The following is a 17,111-nucleotide window of genomic DNA, read 5'->3' as shown; positions in this document are numbered from 1 at the left end:
TAGTAAAACGTTAAAAAAAAAATTAAGGGTGCAATCCAAAGAGGGAGATGGGCCGGCACAAGTCCATTGTGCCAACTGGGAGTGTTGCAAATGTGCTGGAAAACATGTTTGTGCCTCCGTGTGAACCGGATAGTCTGGGATGAGGATGTGCACCAGCCCGCCCACACCAGATTCAGCAATGGACCTGGTGAGTTCGCTCCAGCCTAGGGAGGCTGGTGCAGAGGGTTGGAGAGGTTGGTGGGAGAGTGGAACGGGAGTGTTTTGGGGTAGGGTGAGGGCAGGCCGGTGGGTTAACCGGGCCCAGGATGGGGGTGGGACCGGCTTAGACAACTTAGACTAGATCCTAAACCCACTCACAGCCAGCCCAATGTTACACCGGGCTGCTTGGACTTACATCAGCGATTTTGCTGGTGCAGATCCAAGTAGCCCCATAGAGGTGGCTGGCACACAACACAGGGTAAGGGAATAAATACCCCGAGCTGTGCTCCAGCCATCTCCAACCTCATGCTGAATACAGCGCAGGCCTGCCTGTTCCAGTGAAAGTTAGGATTAGGCTGTAAAACAATACAAAATTACTGGGCTCCAGACATCCAGAATTTTCCTGTACAACTACAGAATACTAACAACATGGATGTAGTCCAAAACTATTACGACTGTGTGTTAGTAGTCTGAAATATGTGGTATAACTACTAAGGGTCACATCCACACTAATGCTTCTGTGAATACAAGTGCCCTCTGATAATAAAAGAGTGTTCCACTTGCACAGGGGGACCTTGCGCAAGTGAAAGAGGACCTTTATAGGAGTAGAACTCTCCTTCCATTCTTGGAGAGAGCTCTCATTTACAGAATGTGCTTCCATTAGCAGAAGCGTTACTCTAGAGATGCAACTCTAAAATCTGCACCACCACATTAAAGTATGTGATCTTTCTCTGAGCACATACATAGGGTGAATACAGCTACTACAGTATTAAATATGAAGCAAACTTATGCAATAATCACACATAATATAAATTCTTTATGTTGTTGTCTTGATTCCAGTCCACACAGTGAATCCCACTCTCCTAATAAACAAACAAGAACCGGAAGTAAAAGCCTAATATAACAATGATATATAGCATGCTAACTTTTGCTGAACATAATCTCAGTTATTTTTTATTTGCCAACTAAAGCGTAAATCTAAACCTTGCTTTATTTTATTATTCACCATCAGTATTCAAACTGGTATAATTGCTTGAGCGTGTTATTTTATTAATGACTGGTTAATTACCTCTGCCATAATCACTAATGTCAATTTAGATGATCTCTTGTTAAACAATTGATTACTTTCTATAGTGACAAATTCTTTGGTTAAGACACTATTAAATGTCTCACCAGGATTTTATAAAAATGATCATTTCCAGGGAGTAATCTTTTCTTCTTTAGTCATGACTGTAATTCTTTTCACTAATCTTGTCAGATTCCTCCTTAGAAAATTTTTTTAAAGGGGTATACTTTTTTCTTGTAATACAATCCATGTAGGTAATGCAACTGGTGCAGAACAGAATGTTAATGTGTCTCAACTTTCAGACTGAAATTTATGTGTTTCATCAGGGAGACGCTTTTGTTGAACTAACCAAATAACATGGAAATGTCTTTGTAAAGGACTGTATTTCTCTCTGTTTCTCTCTCATTCTTCTCTCCTCTTTGTCCAAGTCCTGGACATTAATTGCAAATAAAATAGAGCTATGCAAAGTCATCCCAAAAGGATCGTTTTAAAAATTCCAGGGATCTCCGCAGTTGCTGGGCTAGACCAAAGGAAACAGCTCAGGAAGAGTTCCAGTCCTTGAAAGTAAGGGTGCTGTGCAATCCTTAACTTGTGTGTCTAGGCTTAGGAGAGCATCCCAGCTGCAGCAAAAACTCAGGCAGACTGCATAGCCTTAGTAATTCTGACCCCAGCTGAATACCCCTATTCCCAGATCTGCTTAGAATCACATGTATTGAGGGAAACGTATATAAAAGTGACTTTGCCTTAATGTCAGGTCAGTTGTGAAGGAACGTTTCAAGGCCTTTGAAACTTTTGAAGGCTTTTACACACCTCTGTCTGAGCTGTGATTGGTGAACTGTATTTAGATGAAAACAGTGATAAAATTTCAAAATACCCGAAACTAAATAAAATTGTCTCAATTGAGATCCAAATGGAGCTGAATGGGCAGAAAAAGTCATTTGGAAAGGATGCAGGGAATAGCCTAGCATTAGTGACCAATGACTCTGGAATTAAAGGGTCAGGTGTACCATCAGGGGTTAGCCAGGTTGTGCACTGACCAAGGGACCATCTGGCTAGCCCATCCCCCTAAACCCTGAGTCCAGTTGCTGTCAGGAGGCAGAGGACATGATGAGCAGCCCAGTGCAGGGCTTTGTCCCAGGGTCTCCAACAACCTGACAGCCAAGTGACAGATCATAGCAGAAGAGGGAGGGAGAACTGCACCACATTTTCCAGCCATTCTTTGTCCAAAGATCCACCTAAGGCCCCTGTACAACCCCATGCTTCTTACAGCTCTAGACAACCCTCTCCACTTCCAAGCTTCTTGTATATTCAGGACATTTTTTTTCAGAGCCTTAAAAAGTTGCAGAATATTGCTAGTTATTCCTCCACCATTCCTTTCCCCTCTCGCTTTTTGTTCACGTAGGCAGTACACTGATGCAATTGGTGGTGCTCACTTTCATTTTACCAGCATACCCAATTTCTTCACAGCAATCTCAGTATTTACAACAGAATCAGTATTAACACCATTCATTGTCAATACACTATACAGAACAGTGCATTTATGTAATACCTCTTCTAATGCTTCTTCTTAGTTTGTTGCAAAGCTCAATGCGTGGATTCTCTGAGTTTTCTTCTGCAAAGCCTGGACTCTGTTCTGGAGATGAAGGACCTTTGCTAAGGTCCAATGGTACTTTAGAAGATGTGGGTGGTGGCGATGTGGCAGGGCTGTATGTTGAGGTAGGACTACTAGCAAGGGAGGAAGTAGATAGATCTAAAGCCCCTATTCTTGAATTCATTGGAGAACTTAATGACAGTTTTCTGGTTCTTACTGGTGAAGAAGTCCTAGAGAGCGACAGAGGTGGAGGGGAAGAGAACTTGCGGCAGAGATGTGGTGATTTTGCATCAGTCAAATGTTCTCCTCTGTTGTTCTGATTAGTAGCAAAAAACAATTCCAAAGACCTAAGAAACAAAAAGTATAAAAGTAGTTTCTTTGGGGCACAATAGAACCATATCTACACTCCCATGCAGAGATCAGGTTCAGAGCCTGAGGTTCAAGTTCAGTGCTCCTGGACCCTGCACTACTGTGGGACTTCTGGGTAATAGCTGAAGCCAGGAGCACCTCAGTGCTGTGTTGAGGACTGGCATCTCAAGTACTTTAATATCTACTTCACTGTGTAGCAGCTTCTTTCCAGTTCAAATTCAAGATTCTGGTTTTAAAATTTTAAAGCCTCAAAAGCCTGGTCTGAAATACTGAAAAGAATGCCTTCTCCCATACATAATGTCCCCTCATTAGTAAAGATCTAGTGGAAGGATGCTATTTGAAATGCCATCTCTAACTAAGATAAAATTACTGTTCGCTGTTTTTTGTTGTGGCACCCATACAGTGAAACACCCTCAACAGGGAAGTTCACCAAGCTCACACTACTGCAGCCTGTAGGGAAGATAAGTCTTTTATTAAGAACATAAGAACAGACCCACTGGATCAGGCCATAGGCCCATCTAGTCCAGCTTCCTGTATCTCACAGCGGCCCCACCAAATGTCCCAGGGAGCACACCTGATAACAAGAGACCTGCATCCTGGTGCCCTCCCTTGCATCTGACATTGCCCATTTCTAAAATCAGGAGGTTGCACATATACATCATGGCTTGTAACCTGTAATGGATTTTTCCTCCAGAAACTTGTCCAATCCCCTTTTAAAGGCATCCAGGCCAGATGCCGTCACCACATCCTGTGGCAAGGAGTTCCACAGACCAACCACACGCTGAGTAAAGAAATATTTTCTTTTGTCTGTCCTAACCCTCCCAACACACAATTTTAGCGGATGTCCCCTGGTTCTGGTGTTATGTGAGAGTGTAAACAGCATCTCCCTATCCACTTTATCCTTCCCATGCATAATTTTAACTTTATTTAATACAAAGATATTAAATAGTGGATTACATATTTTTGTACTTTGTCTTTGAGAACTGTTTTGTGATATTTTAAGATCCTTACATTGTAAAAACTCTGCTCCCATGGCCAAACAGAGGTACACATATAATCTAATTATCCACAGGTTCTTCACCTACAGTTTTATCTCAAAATGATGAGAAGTGTCCTTTAAATTAAAAAGGCCTTTAACAATGATAAGCCTCACTTACCATTGTAACAGTGGCAGTTAATCAATCACACTCTCTCCAGGCGATTATGACAGCTTCACTCCAAGGCAAGTGATCCCTCCTTCCCCCTGAGCACATGGAAGAATGCAAAGGGAAGTGATTATCACAGGTGAAGGAAGGGGTCACAGCCTTGGAGTGAAGCCTTTCTAAGCACCTGGAGAGACACTGATTGATTGTCTGCCTGCTGCCTGTCGTGCATTACAAAGGTAAGCAAGGCTATTTTTAAATTGCTGAGCAAAGGGTCATTATTTTTTTTAATGCATTTCCTTTAATGCAATTTTGGCATCCATGGGGGTTATGGGAATGAAACCCTCATGGATACAGAAACTCAACCTGTATATAAATACAGAAGCGTTACAAATAAAATGTGCTGTCCAGTGATAGTTGCAGGGTTACAAAAGGTGAATATTGTGACAGGTGATCACAGAGTTGGAAAAGCAGAGTTGGAAAAGGAGACTCACCTAACAGGGATTGATGTGAAAGGCCTTTTGTATATATCCGACAGTTTCTCCAGTACAACTGCTGCAGTAGTAAATGTGCGATAAGTATGTAGAAAAGTATTAAGGAAATCAATACTGAGAAATCGCAAGTCTGTTAATCTTTCCAGAAGGCGCTCCACGCTTGCATAACGAATCTGGGGCACTTTGCAGGAATTTAGTGTTTTGCTGAAGCAGATGTCAATGTCATCTTTATGAAGACGAGCATCAGATCTACATAATACAATGTTTCAAAAGAGTTATTAAAAAGTTTCATCTTCAGAATTTTAAAAAAAAGAAACAATTTTTTTTCTGATATACCTGCAGTTACAAAAAGCCACAATCTGTACTCTATTCTTGGACAACCAATACCCACAATCAAAACCACCATATCTGTGATAAGTGGGGTAAAACGTGTTTTCTGGAGGGATTAGTGTTTTTCCACCTTTCCTAGAACGCTGATCCCGCAAAGTATGAAGCGGGATCGGAGCTTTGTTTGGCTGGCCGGGAACACAAGAGCCTCCTCCCCTGAAAGGGGATTGGACAGGGACTGGGAGCTGGGCGGGCCTAGAGGGTTCTTAGGGCACCAGCACCCAGCCCTCTTCCGCTTTTGCACATGAGGGGAGTGGTGGGGCCAAGCGCTAGGCTGAGCCCGCCCCTTGTGGCAGTTGGTGCGGGGTAGAAGGCATGAACTGGACTTTGGGGTGCACCTTCAGGCGGCTTAGGCAGGGGAAGAACCCACTTTCAGTCCTCAGGGGCCCAGCAGCATGAGGGTTAGGACGGGGCCCTGACTGGGACTGCAGGGCCACCTTAGAGGCTCAGCGGCTCGAGGTGGCATTGCCTGCAGTCCAGCTGCCTCACCCCTTCATAGGGTGAAGACCTGGATAAGCTGCGCAGCCTGTAATGGGGCCTGGCTTGGAGTTGGGTGCATGCCCAACTCGGGAGACAGATATGATTCTGGTGCCTTCCAAGGGTCCGGCCTCCGTACCACAGGTGATTTGCTGCCCCTGCATCTGCAGGTCTCTCGCTGCCTCTCCTATAATATATTACTTGGTAATAAAGTGGCCCTTTCTCCCAGCTCAAGTTATCTCGAGTGTTCATTGGGGCGTGCACGAACAATGACTGGGTCCTTTATAATCATGAATGAAGTGGACCCCTTGTGGGTCTGCCAGTTCCTGGGCTCTATTAGTGTCTTGCTCTACACCAGGGGTGCCCAAATCCTGACACACGGACCGTTTGCAGCCCTCGGGGACTCCTAATCCTGCCCGCGGGGAGCCGCCAGTCTTCAATGAGCCTCTGGCCCTCCAGAGACTTGCTAGAGCCCATGCTGGCCTGACGCAACTGCTCTCAGTGTGAGGGCAACTGTTTGACCTATCATGTGAGTTGTGGGATGAGGGCTCCCTCCACTGCTTGCTGTTTCACCTCTGTGATGCAGTAGTAGCAGCAAAGGAAAGGTCAGCCTTGCTTTATTCAAGGCCTTTTATAGGCCTTGAGCTATTGCTAGACCTTCATTCATTCACATAAGTTCCACCTCTAATATATTCATTTATGTAAACTTATTCAAATTTGAAATGTGAATTAATTCTTTTTTTCCCTGGCCCCCAATGAGAGATGATGTGGCCCTCCTGCCAAAAGTTTGGACGCCCCTGCTTTACACTGTGAACGTGGTTCTAGAGAATGAAGAAGCACTGACAGCCCCTGCTTATTGGTACTGAAGTTGAATGTGTCTGCCAGAGTAACAACAATTTTAAAAAGAAGTATTAAAACAAGCACTTATTATGTACACTACATTAAATATAAATTATGTAAATGTTTTCTGAAAGAAATAAGACTCAAAGAAGTATTAAGACTAATCGTTTTGTGAGACTCAAAAAAAGACAAAACAAAGCATGGAAATAATGCAGCATTTCTCCATGAAACATGGGATTCATCATCTAATGAAATTGTATCTACAAGGTCTCAGGTTCTGCATCTGAGTAAAATCTGAAATATGTGAGTTTACGTTATGTCCCTATGAGAAAGTTGTCACACTTACTTGATCATATGTGGCACAGTGACTTTGGAATTTTCTTCAAATACAATTGTCATTAAGCCATTGCATCGTATGTTGTCGACACACTGCAGAAGTTAATCATGAAAAATAAATCAAAGCAATAAAAACAATTATAAGATCACATTTTCCCCCTCAAATACTGTTATTGTACTCAAATGAAATAAAGAGACAGCAGGAACAACATTTTAAAAGTTACTAAGATTTTAAAAGTTACTAAGAACACAAAAACACAGTAGACTAAACTGCAAAACAGGCACAGTTAGTACTGTTTATAAATCTTAGGGCACAATCCTAACTAACTTTCCAGCACCTAGGTAAGGGCAATGCAACTCCAAGGTAAGGGAACAAACATTGCCTTACCTTGAGGAGGTCTCTCTGACTGCCCCCAACTGCGGGATGCAGCACATGCCCCACTGGCTCAGCTATGCCAGTGTAGAGTTGGACAGGATGGTGCCCTAAGTCACTTAGGCCACAACAACGTTTATAGGTATGTCCTGAGAAGCTTTCTCTAAGTATTATGTGGTCCTCCATAGGAAACTGTGGACAACTGCCAGTAAGGTTCAAGATTCACCCAGATGCTTCCCAATTAGTTTCTGGATTCATCTAGTACTGTACCTTAATGTATAGAAACAGATTGCAAGCCTTGTTCTTTGTGTTGTGTGTTGGCTATCCAAAATGCAATAATCTGTTTTCCGAAATCTTTTAGATTTGACGTAGTTCTTTCCATGGAACTTGCAATGAATGTGTTTCTTTCTGTTTTGGTCCACTAGCAGAGAAGCAAGTGGACTATGGCCTGACTAGCCACCTTTTTTTGGTTTAGACTTAGCTATACCTGGGGATAGTAGTTTTGTTTTTTTTTAATGGAGGAAGCGCTCTATAACAGGCAGTGCAATTCTAACTTGCACTGGAATAGGCAGGTTGGCAGGCCTGCACTGTATCCAGCGCAAGTTTCAGGCTGTCTGAGGCTCAGCCCGAGGCAAGAGGAAACTGTTCTGCTTAACCCGGGGAGAGCCACAGCAGCCCTAATCGGTGATGCAAATACAAGCAGCCTGGGACTGCTCCAGGGATTCTAGCCCGGGAACAGGGCTAGGATCCGGCATAAGTGCTGGATCCTGGTCCCACCTCCCGCTCCCCACCTGCACCCGGAAACCTTCCGGGCCCACCCTCCCCCCACCCTGTAATGCCTCTCTCCTGTGTCCTCTCTGCCCTCCACACGTCCCCCTCCAGACACCTGCACCAGCCAAGCTCAGCCGACACAAACTCACTTATCCTCAAGGTCTGCGTTGGCACAGGGAAGCTGGCGCACATCTGTGCACTGGCCTTTCTCCCCAAAGAGTGGCACAGAAGTGCTTTATGGCACTTTTGTGACACTCTTTAGCCAGCACAAGGAAATTGCACCGGCTGAAGGGGCACTTAGGATTGCGCCCAAAGTCCCTTGTTCTAGAACAATCCCTTGTTCTAAACTGCTAACTAAATATGTTTTGGTTAGTTAGAACATCAGGTTTGCGCTGAGGTTTTAAAAACGTTATTAACAAAATAGTTGTGCTGAATGTATTTCCTTAGCAACAGAATAGATTCTGCAGATGACTGGAGTTGTCACACTCCTATCACTAGAAATTTATTGCCAAAATCCAAAATTGATATGAGATGGAAGTATAGAAAGAGAAACTTTTCTCCTGCACATTTCCTCTTCTACTATTTTTGCTAGTACAGAGATATAGGGAAACACTCAAATAAGTGCATTCAGTTTTTGGGTGAACACTGAATATTCGGGAATTCTGTTTTACGACAGGTTCATGAATCAAATTACATTAAAATATTTACTTATGTTGAAAAAAGGAGAGAGGCACCTCAAGTTTCTCCCTCATCATATTTGGCACAGGGAAGGAGAGAAGAAGGCTGCTAAATCTGCATGACCCGCAGAGCTTTGTCCTTCAATTTCAGCCCAACCAATTAATCAGAGTCAAATTTTAATCTGTGATTAAAGCTTTAGTTGATTAATGTACCAATTAAATAGATTAAATGTTGCATTCCTAATCATATTACCCTTTAGGAAAAAAGGATATCCTTTCTTTTGCTTTAGGTAATATTCAAAGCAACTTATTGATTCCAACTGAACTATTCTGGAATTAGTTGTGTCAAGTTTGCAACTTTAACCATAAAAGGTGTTGGTTCACGTATACGGCTGTGTCCTTAACAGCAGTGATTCATGCAATCTACTACTGTTATTCATGTGAGAAGGGAGCAATTTATCCCACATTCTGTGTACTGTCAACTGTTTGTACTCCAGTTCCTGATGTGTCTACACAAAATGGTTCACTTTACTGAAAAGATAAACCTGATCTCCTACTCTTATTATTTCACTTTCATTCTATGGTTTTAACTCAGTTTGTACCACTGAATCCATGCACCCAACATGCACACATTGTTATTGCCCAAAGCTAAAAGTTTGGATCCCAGAACGAGGGTATTTCACTATTTCTCATACAAATAGCAAATTTGTTGATTTTCAGATTCAGTTGATATTTATTAGATCTATCAAGGCAGATATGGTATAATTTTAAGCAATAACATTTTCTAAATAATACCTAAATATTATACTTCTTACATAGCAAGCGGTGAGAGACCTTTTAAATGCTAAACAAAACATTCAACATCCAAGAAAACTAAATTACCTGACTAATGTCACTTGTCCATGCGGCTTTTTCCTGCCGTGAAGGGGCTAACAGAACAACTGTAAAGGGAGGTGCATCTGTTGGTTCTACCACGATCTTGAAGTCAAGGTGTCCAAACACTTGCCCAGAACCTTTTGCTTCATAATTGGAGAAAGGACATCAGGTTATAGACTACAATCTAGACTTAATGGAAACAAAGTCACAATCCTTACACTTTCACAAAAGTCACAAAACTTACACACTCATAGCCACTACAGCAGTCTCCAGATCAGGAGGTGAGCTGGTGCAACTGTGTCAGATCCTCTTGGATGAAAAGCAATCAATTTGAAGTTGAAGCAGGCATACAACACACATTTACTGGGAAGAACATCACATATACCAATGAACAGTTTTTCTCCAATGAAGAATTTTAGGTGGTTTTCAGCCCAATCCTAACTGGACGTTATGCTGCCAGAACGCAAGTATCTGTCTGTCAAAACATGACAAAGCCCAAGAGTGTGGCCTTGCTGCACTGGAAGTGGTGAATGGGCCAATTTGTGTGACAACAGACTGGGGGGGGGGGGACTGCAGGGGCTGAGAGGGAGATGGGGAAGGGGTGGAATGGGGTGGGGGTGGATGGAACAGGAAGATGGGGGCAGGACAGGAAGGTGGGTGAATTGGGTCTGCAAAGGGAGTGGGGGGTGGCAGTGGCACCTTCCAAATCCTAATCCCTTCCCCAGCCTGATCTGCCTTCATGGGTCAGTGTGGACTTGCACCAGCAATATTGTTGGTGCAGGTCTGAGCTAACCTACCAGGCCAGCAGGGGCTAACCCCAGGGGAAAGGAACAAATGATCCTTATCTTGAGGAAGCCTCCTGAGGCTGAAACTTTCCCAAGAGATTCAGCAGACACCGTGCTGGAGCCATTGCACTGCCCCACAAGGAGTGAGGTAGGATTGAGCTGCCCATTTATGTACATGTCTGGACTGGAGCTTTGCAGAACATAGGTTCTCCCTAGTATCTTTAATTTTTAAAAATTGATATCAGATTGCGGCATTTCTTGGAGGGTGCCATTTCACCCCACCACCCACCTCAGGATTTTGAGTGTGGGTCACTTTGTCTGCTCAAACTACCATGGCTTCATGTGTGGGGTCAACCGTGGATATGCTAAGCTTCTGTTATCCTCCATTAAGCATATCTCTGGTCACCCTGCTTTCTATGCAGATTTTACAGACCTGAAGAAGGTGCCCCATTATATTTCTGGACAGCTGGTCCCCTCTGGAGAACTCCGCTTTGTTGGTAAAGAATACAATTTATCGAGAATGTACGAAAGACTCCACTGGTGAAAAGATGAGAATGACAAGATTCCAGCCTTGAACCTACTACTGCAGGGTTTGGAAACGTAGGGCAGCCTAGAGGCTTGCTGCCCTTAGAAGGGCAAGCCATCACACATGCCAGCATGTGCACACACACATACAATATGCAGAATAGATGTGCCCTGGGTGGCCATGGGACTTGGTTTTCTCACGCACAAAGAAAAACTTCTGAAATTGCTAAGTGTGAAAGGTACAGGTTTTGCAACACTTTTCTTCCGTGAGCCATGTTCCTGTTGAGAAATTCCCTCTCCTTGCTTTTGCTGCAGCCTCCAGAAGTTGTAAATGTGGGGTGGGGTGAGGCCCAGACATTCTTGATTGGGCACAAATGAATTGTAATTGTTTGCTTGCAAAGATCCTGAAAGTTCCCTCATTTTTAAATGGAAGGTTGCGCTGGGAAACCACCCAGTCAGTCATCAAAATGGAACCTTCCTGTTTGGAAGGAGAGAAAAGAGTCCATTTTTCCAAAAGGGGTTTCCCTTTGGTGAACCTTGCTTTCTTGGTTGAAGAAGAGAAATGCGGAAAACTTGAAGCATGTTAGCCCCAATCACATTCCTAAGAGACAGACAGAAAGAACTGGGAAAGAGAACAATCAAGCTGAGAGAAGTTATAATACTTCTTCACATAACTTTCTTGATACGTCTTCTGTTCATTTCACTGGATGGCCTCCAAATCATTAGTGAAATGGTGCTCCGTCTTTGGAAGCTTCCCTCATGATTGGAAGGAGCATTCTGCTCGTGCAAGGACTCTTGTGCATGAGCAGAATGCTTTCTCTGTTCACAGAGGGAGATTGACAGAACAACTCTCCACTTAAAGTCTGTCTGAATGCTACTCAATGTGACATGCAGCATACAAATTTCCTATAGATGTGTTAATTATATATTTATCAGAAAATAAAGATAACTTTAAAAAACTGCATGATTATAAATATAGTGAACAACTTGATAACTTACAATCCTCATCATTCATATCAGTCTCTTCAATTAGTGTGCATTCTATCAATGAGAGAACACCTCCTGCCTAGGAAAAGAAATAGCACTTTTTCATAAAGCTAGTTCTCTATCCATTTTTAACCCTTAAAAATAATATTTATTATTACAAAGCCTCATAAAAAGGATTAGTCAAATAGGTAAACATGCTTCCAAAAAATCAATAACACAATTCTAACAAATGAAAAGGATTTGAAACTGCATGAGGTTCTTTTTCCAATTAAAATAACCTTGTATTAAGCCAGCACAAACAAAATTAATTTCATTGATAGGATTAACAGCATGGCATACACTTCCATTCTAATACACCAGTTGAATTGGAGGAAACCTGGACAAAAAAACACTACCACAAGGTATCTAAATCAAAAATGTGAAACAGATTAGTGCAGACCTATTTTTTCAGATTTGAATAAATCACAGTTATAATCTAGTAGGGGCCTAATTCCAGAAGGATTTAGAAGTTCAAAGTTATATTAGAAAACTCTATAATGTAAATAGCATAAGATATAAGCAAAAGTAAATAATCTGACATGCTCAACTGAAATCTACCACTAGGAAAACAAGAACAAATCTAAAGGCCAGATTGCTAGAAATGTAGAACAATTCAATACAGCACAAACAAAAAGCTGGTCAGAGTGGCAACTGGGTTGTTAGATGACAAAACCGCAAAGGGAGCATTCAAGGAAGGCAAAATTTGGACACAAACAGAAGGCCCAATCCTATCCAATTTTCCAGTGCCGGTGTAGCCGTGTCAATGGGGCATGCACTGCATCCTGTGGTGGCGAGGCAGTCACAAAGGCCTCCTCAAGGTATGGGAATATTTATTCCCATACCTTGGGGCTGCATTATGGCTACATTGGTGCTGGAAAGTTGGATAGGACTGGGCTTGGGTCAACTTCCTTTACTGACATTTAACTATATCACAGACCAAAAATATATTATTAAAATTAGTGTTGATGGCACTAGAGATTGAAGGCGGGTTCGACTCCACCGTAGAATCTCTGTCGGTTAAATTACCAGGCCTGAGGAGTGATGTAATACTTGGGGCGTACTATCGTCCTCCAGACCAGAAACCGGAAGGGGACCTTGAAATGAGGAAACAGATCAGGGAGGTGACAAGGAGGGACAGGGTTGTAATCATGGGGGACTTCAATTATCCTCATATTGACTGGGTCAACTTGTGTTCTGGTCACGAAAAGGAGACCGAATTCCTTGACATGCTAAATGACTGTGCCTTAGAGCAGCTAGTCATGGAGTCCACCAGAGGACAGCTGACTTAATATTGTGCAGAACTTAGGACCAGGTTAGAGATGTCAATGTTACTGAGCCATTGGGGAACAGTGATCATGCTGCGATCTGTTTTGACATGCACATCGGGGGAAGAATACCAGGCAAATCTCTCGCAAAAACCTTTGACTTCCGACGGGTGGACTTCCCTCAAATGAGGAGGCTGGTTAGAAGGAGGTTGAAAGGGAAGGTAAAAAGAGTCCAGTCTCTACAGAGAGCATGGAGGTTGCTCAAATCAACAGTAATAGAGGCCCAGCGGAAGTGTATATCGCAAAGGAAGAAGGGCTCAATTAAGTTCAGGAAGGTGCCCGCATGGCTAACCAGCCAAGTTAGAGAGGCCATAAATGGAAGGAAGCTTGCCCTATTGAGGAGAATAAAAAGGAACATAAACAGTGGCAAAATAAATGTAAGAAGGTGATACGGGAGGCCAAGAGAGACTATGAGGAACACATAGCCAGCAGCATCAAGGGGAATAATAAAAGCTTCTTCAAATATGTTAGAAGCAGGAAACCCGCCAGAGAAGCGGTTGGTCCTCTGGATGGTGAGGGAGGGAAATGGGAAATAAAAGGAGAGATGGCAGAGAAATTGAATGAGTTCTTTGCATCTGTCATAAGAACATAAGAACAGTCCCACTGGATCAGGCCATAGGCCCATCTAGTCCAGCTTCCTGTATCTCACAGTGGCCCACCAAATGCCCCAGGGAACACACCTGATAACAAGAGACCTCATTCAGCCGCCCTCCCTTGCATCTGGCATTCTGACATAGCCCATTTCTAAAATCAGGAGGTTGTACATGCACATCATGGCTTGTAACCCGTAATGGATTTTTCCTCCAGAAACTTGTCCAATTCCCTTTTAAAGGCATCTAGGCTAGACGCCATCACCACATCCTGTGGCAAGGAGTTCCACAGACCGACCACAAGCTGAGTAAAGAAATATTTTCTTTTGTCTGTCCTAACCCTCCCAACACTCAATTTTAGTGGATGTCCCCTGGTTCTGGTGTTGTGTGAGAGTGTAAATAGCATCTCTCTATCCACTCTGTCGATCCAGGGGACATCCACTAAAATTGAGTGTTGGGAGAGTTAGGACAGACAAAAGAAAATATTTCTTAACTCTGCGTGTGGTTGGTCTGTGGAACTCCTTGCCACATGATGTGGTGACGTAATCTGGCCTGGATGCCCTTAAAAGGGGATTGGACAAGTTTCTGGAGGAAAAATCCATTACGGGTTACTAGCCATGATGTGAATGTGTAACCTCCTGATTTTAGAAATGGGCTATGTCAGATGCAAGGGAGGGCACCAGGATGCAGGTCTCTTGTTATCAGGTGTGCTCCCTGGGGTATTTGGTGGGGCCGCTGTGAGATATAGGAAGCTGGACTAGATGGGCCTATGGTCTGATCCAGTGGGGCTGTTCTTATGTTCTTATGGCATAGGGCAGAACATAATAAACATCAATACAAATAGGAGGATTCTGTGAATGAGAGTGCAATCCTAACCAACTTTCCAGCACTGGAATAGCTGTGTCAGTGGGTCATGTGCTGCATTCTGCAGTTGGGGGGGCAGTCACTGAGGCCTCCCCAAAGTAAGGTAATGTAACTTACCTCAGAATTGCATTACCCTTATGTCGGTGCTAGAAAGTGGGTTAAGACTGCCCCCTTAATTGATCCTAATGTAAGTTATTACCCAAAATTGGGGATGATTAATCCATATGACGCATTGCCATGTGTATTATGACTCCACTAGCATAAATGGCTTCTTTTTAAGGAGTGGGCAAACACTCAGGATTAATCTATGTGTGGTCTGAGAGCCTTGACAGCCAGAGCATAACTTTCCTAGGACCCAATCCTAGCCAATTTTCCAGTGCTGGTGCAGCTGCGATGTAGCCCTGAGGAAAAGGAACAAAAGTTCCCTTACCTGGAGAAGGCCTGTGTGACTATCTCCCTACTGCAGGATGCAGCACATGACTCACTGGCATTGCTGCAACAGTGCTAGAAAACTGGATAAGATTTGGCCCTTATTCAGATTATAGACTAACCACACACTGCATCTGAGCTACAGCATCAGTAATCTGTTAAAACTCTGGTTTTATTTTTGTTTAACTCATTTGCACTTTTAAAAAAAATACTGCTACTACTTTTTACATACTACTACTGATTAGTTTTACCTATGTATGCCATCTTGAGTGTTTCCATTTTGGAGATGATTGTAAGAGCAGTGCTGCACATTCCCACAGCAATCAATCTTACAATGTAGCACTACCTTCAAAAGAATAAATGCTAAGTTTTAGATCATGGGCCGGCAACCTATGGTTTGCAAGTTGGATCCAGCCCACTATCCAAAGCCATCCAGCCCACACAGAGCTTGCCTTGGAAGCCGGCCCCATCTGCAGTGTGTTCACAGCCACTTCTGGAAGCTCAGTATCCTGAAAGTTTGGCAATGACATGATGATGTCATCACCAAACATCTGGCCCCTTTTCCCAAAAAGGTTGCTGACTCGTGCTTTAGTTAATCCAATACAGTAAGCCCGATGATATCATAAACAATGGCTAGTTGATGGTTTTTTAAAGGTAGATCTGAATATATTATATTCATGAAATCTGAAATGATTTCTGAACAAATTTTGCATTACAGAACCACTGAAGTGATAACCAACACCATGTGATTGGCACTATTTTGGGTTTAAGGGTTATCAGGAAGATAAATGAGAAAAAAATTATTAAGCCCTTTGAGAGAAGCGCTATAGAAAGTATTAATAATAACCAATTACAGTATAATGATGATAATAACGAATGTAGACAAATGCAGTTTTATTACTCTAATTATTAAAAAGACAGCATTTTCCTATACCATCACTAGACCTAGTAAAATCGGAATGAAAAACTGACTCTGACATCTCTTGTCACTTCCTTTAAAATCCATTCATTTTGTTTAATCTTCATAAGATGAAAAAGATGAAGACATATCTGCTGTGGATGCACAAGGTCTCTCTAAAGGCAAGCATTTAGAATACATGTTTAGCAGTGCACACTTTACCTGAGAGTAAACCCCACTGAATACAGTGGGACTTACTTCTAAGTAAACCTACTTATTTTATTTAAATACACTTTTATCCTGCCTTTCCCCTTATAAATTATCCCCAAGGTGGATAACAGCATAAGCAGTTAAAACAATATAATCAACCAATGTACATAAAATACTATAAAAAAAGAATAGCAACAAAAGAAATAAAAGTAAAGGTGAGCAACAAAAATTAAAGAGAGAAGATCAAACAAAAGTTTCTCAGCTCCTGGCGGAAGATCAGCATGGAAGGTGCAGTGTTCAGCTCAAATGGGAGAGAAGGCCCTACTTCTTGTTGCTGCCAACCAGTTAATATTGGAAAACATGGGGAAGGCCCCCCAAATGACCTTGGGGGATGGGTTGTCTCATATGAACAGGATCTCAGGTACCCCTGTTCTAAGTTGTAAAGGGCTGTTAATATGGCATTGTTCCAAATATAGATGACAATACTATCTTTCAAATTTATCCATTGAGTTCCTAAGAGAAATCTCAATTTAAGTAAAAATCGAATACCAGATTTTTTTTTTGGGGGGGGGGGGAGAGAATCAAGGGAAAAAAGACAGAAAACAGGCAAATCTTTTTTCCAGTTGAAATGGGAAAAGTACTTAGCAAGATCAATGTAGATGCAAATATCTCCAGTTTTCTTGCAATAAATGTATCTCATTTCCCTAAGTAGTTTTCCAATTTAAATTACAATTTGTTCACAAAGGCCAACTCTTCCTTCACTTCCAAACTTTGTGAATTTGCATGAACTGAGATCCAAATTACATGTAGTGCAATTACATTATACACATCATACACATCATTGGCTGTTGCATGATTTTTT

General features: G+C 42.5%; 1 protein-coding gene across 2 annotated transcripts in view; it reads right to left on the bottom strand.

Moving 5' to 3' along the window:
* Positions 1 to 17,111, bottom strand: part of RASGRF2 (Ras protein specific guanine nucleotide releasing factor 2) — a 134,880-nt gene that overhangs the window by 48,244 nt on the left and 69,525 nt on the right. For both annotated transcript variants that reach the window (XM_066616331.1, XM_066616332.1), the window contains exons 11-15: positions 11,907 to 11,973; positions 9,604 to 9,740; positions 6,911 to 6,993; positions 4,861 to 5,109; positions 2,814 to 3,202 (exon numbers count right to left, since the gene is read on the bottom strand). In XM_066616331.1, the coding sequence (XP_066472428.1) occupies positions 2,814 to 3,202; positions 4,861 to 5,109; positions 6,911 to 6,993; positions 9,604 to 9,740; positions 11,907 to 11,973 (925 nt within the window). The remainder of the gene's footprint in view (positions 1 to 2,813; positions 3,203 to 4,860; positions 5,110 to 6,910; positions 6,994 to 9,603; positions 9,741 to 11,906; positions 11,974 to 17,111) is intronic.

Source organism: Tiliqua scincoides, chromosome 2 (genome assembly GCF_035046505.1).
Source record: "Tiliqua scincoides isolate rTilSci1 chromosome 2, rTilSci1.hap2, whole genome shotgun sequence".
In the NCBI taxonomy this organism is placed as follows: domain Eukaryota; kingdom Metazoa; phylum Chordata; class Lepidosauria; order Squamata; family Scincidae; genus Tiliqua; species Tiliqua scincoides.
The sequence above is the reverse complement of the archived record's forward strand: the minus strand, read 5'-3'. Positions and strand labels throughout refer to the sequence as shown.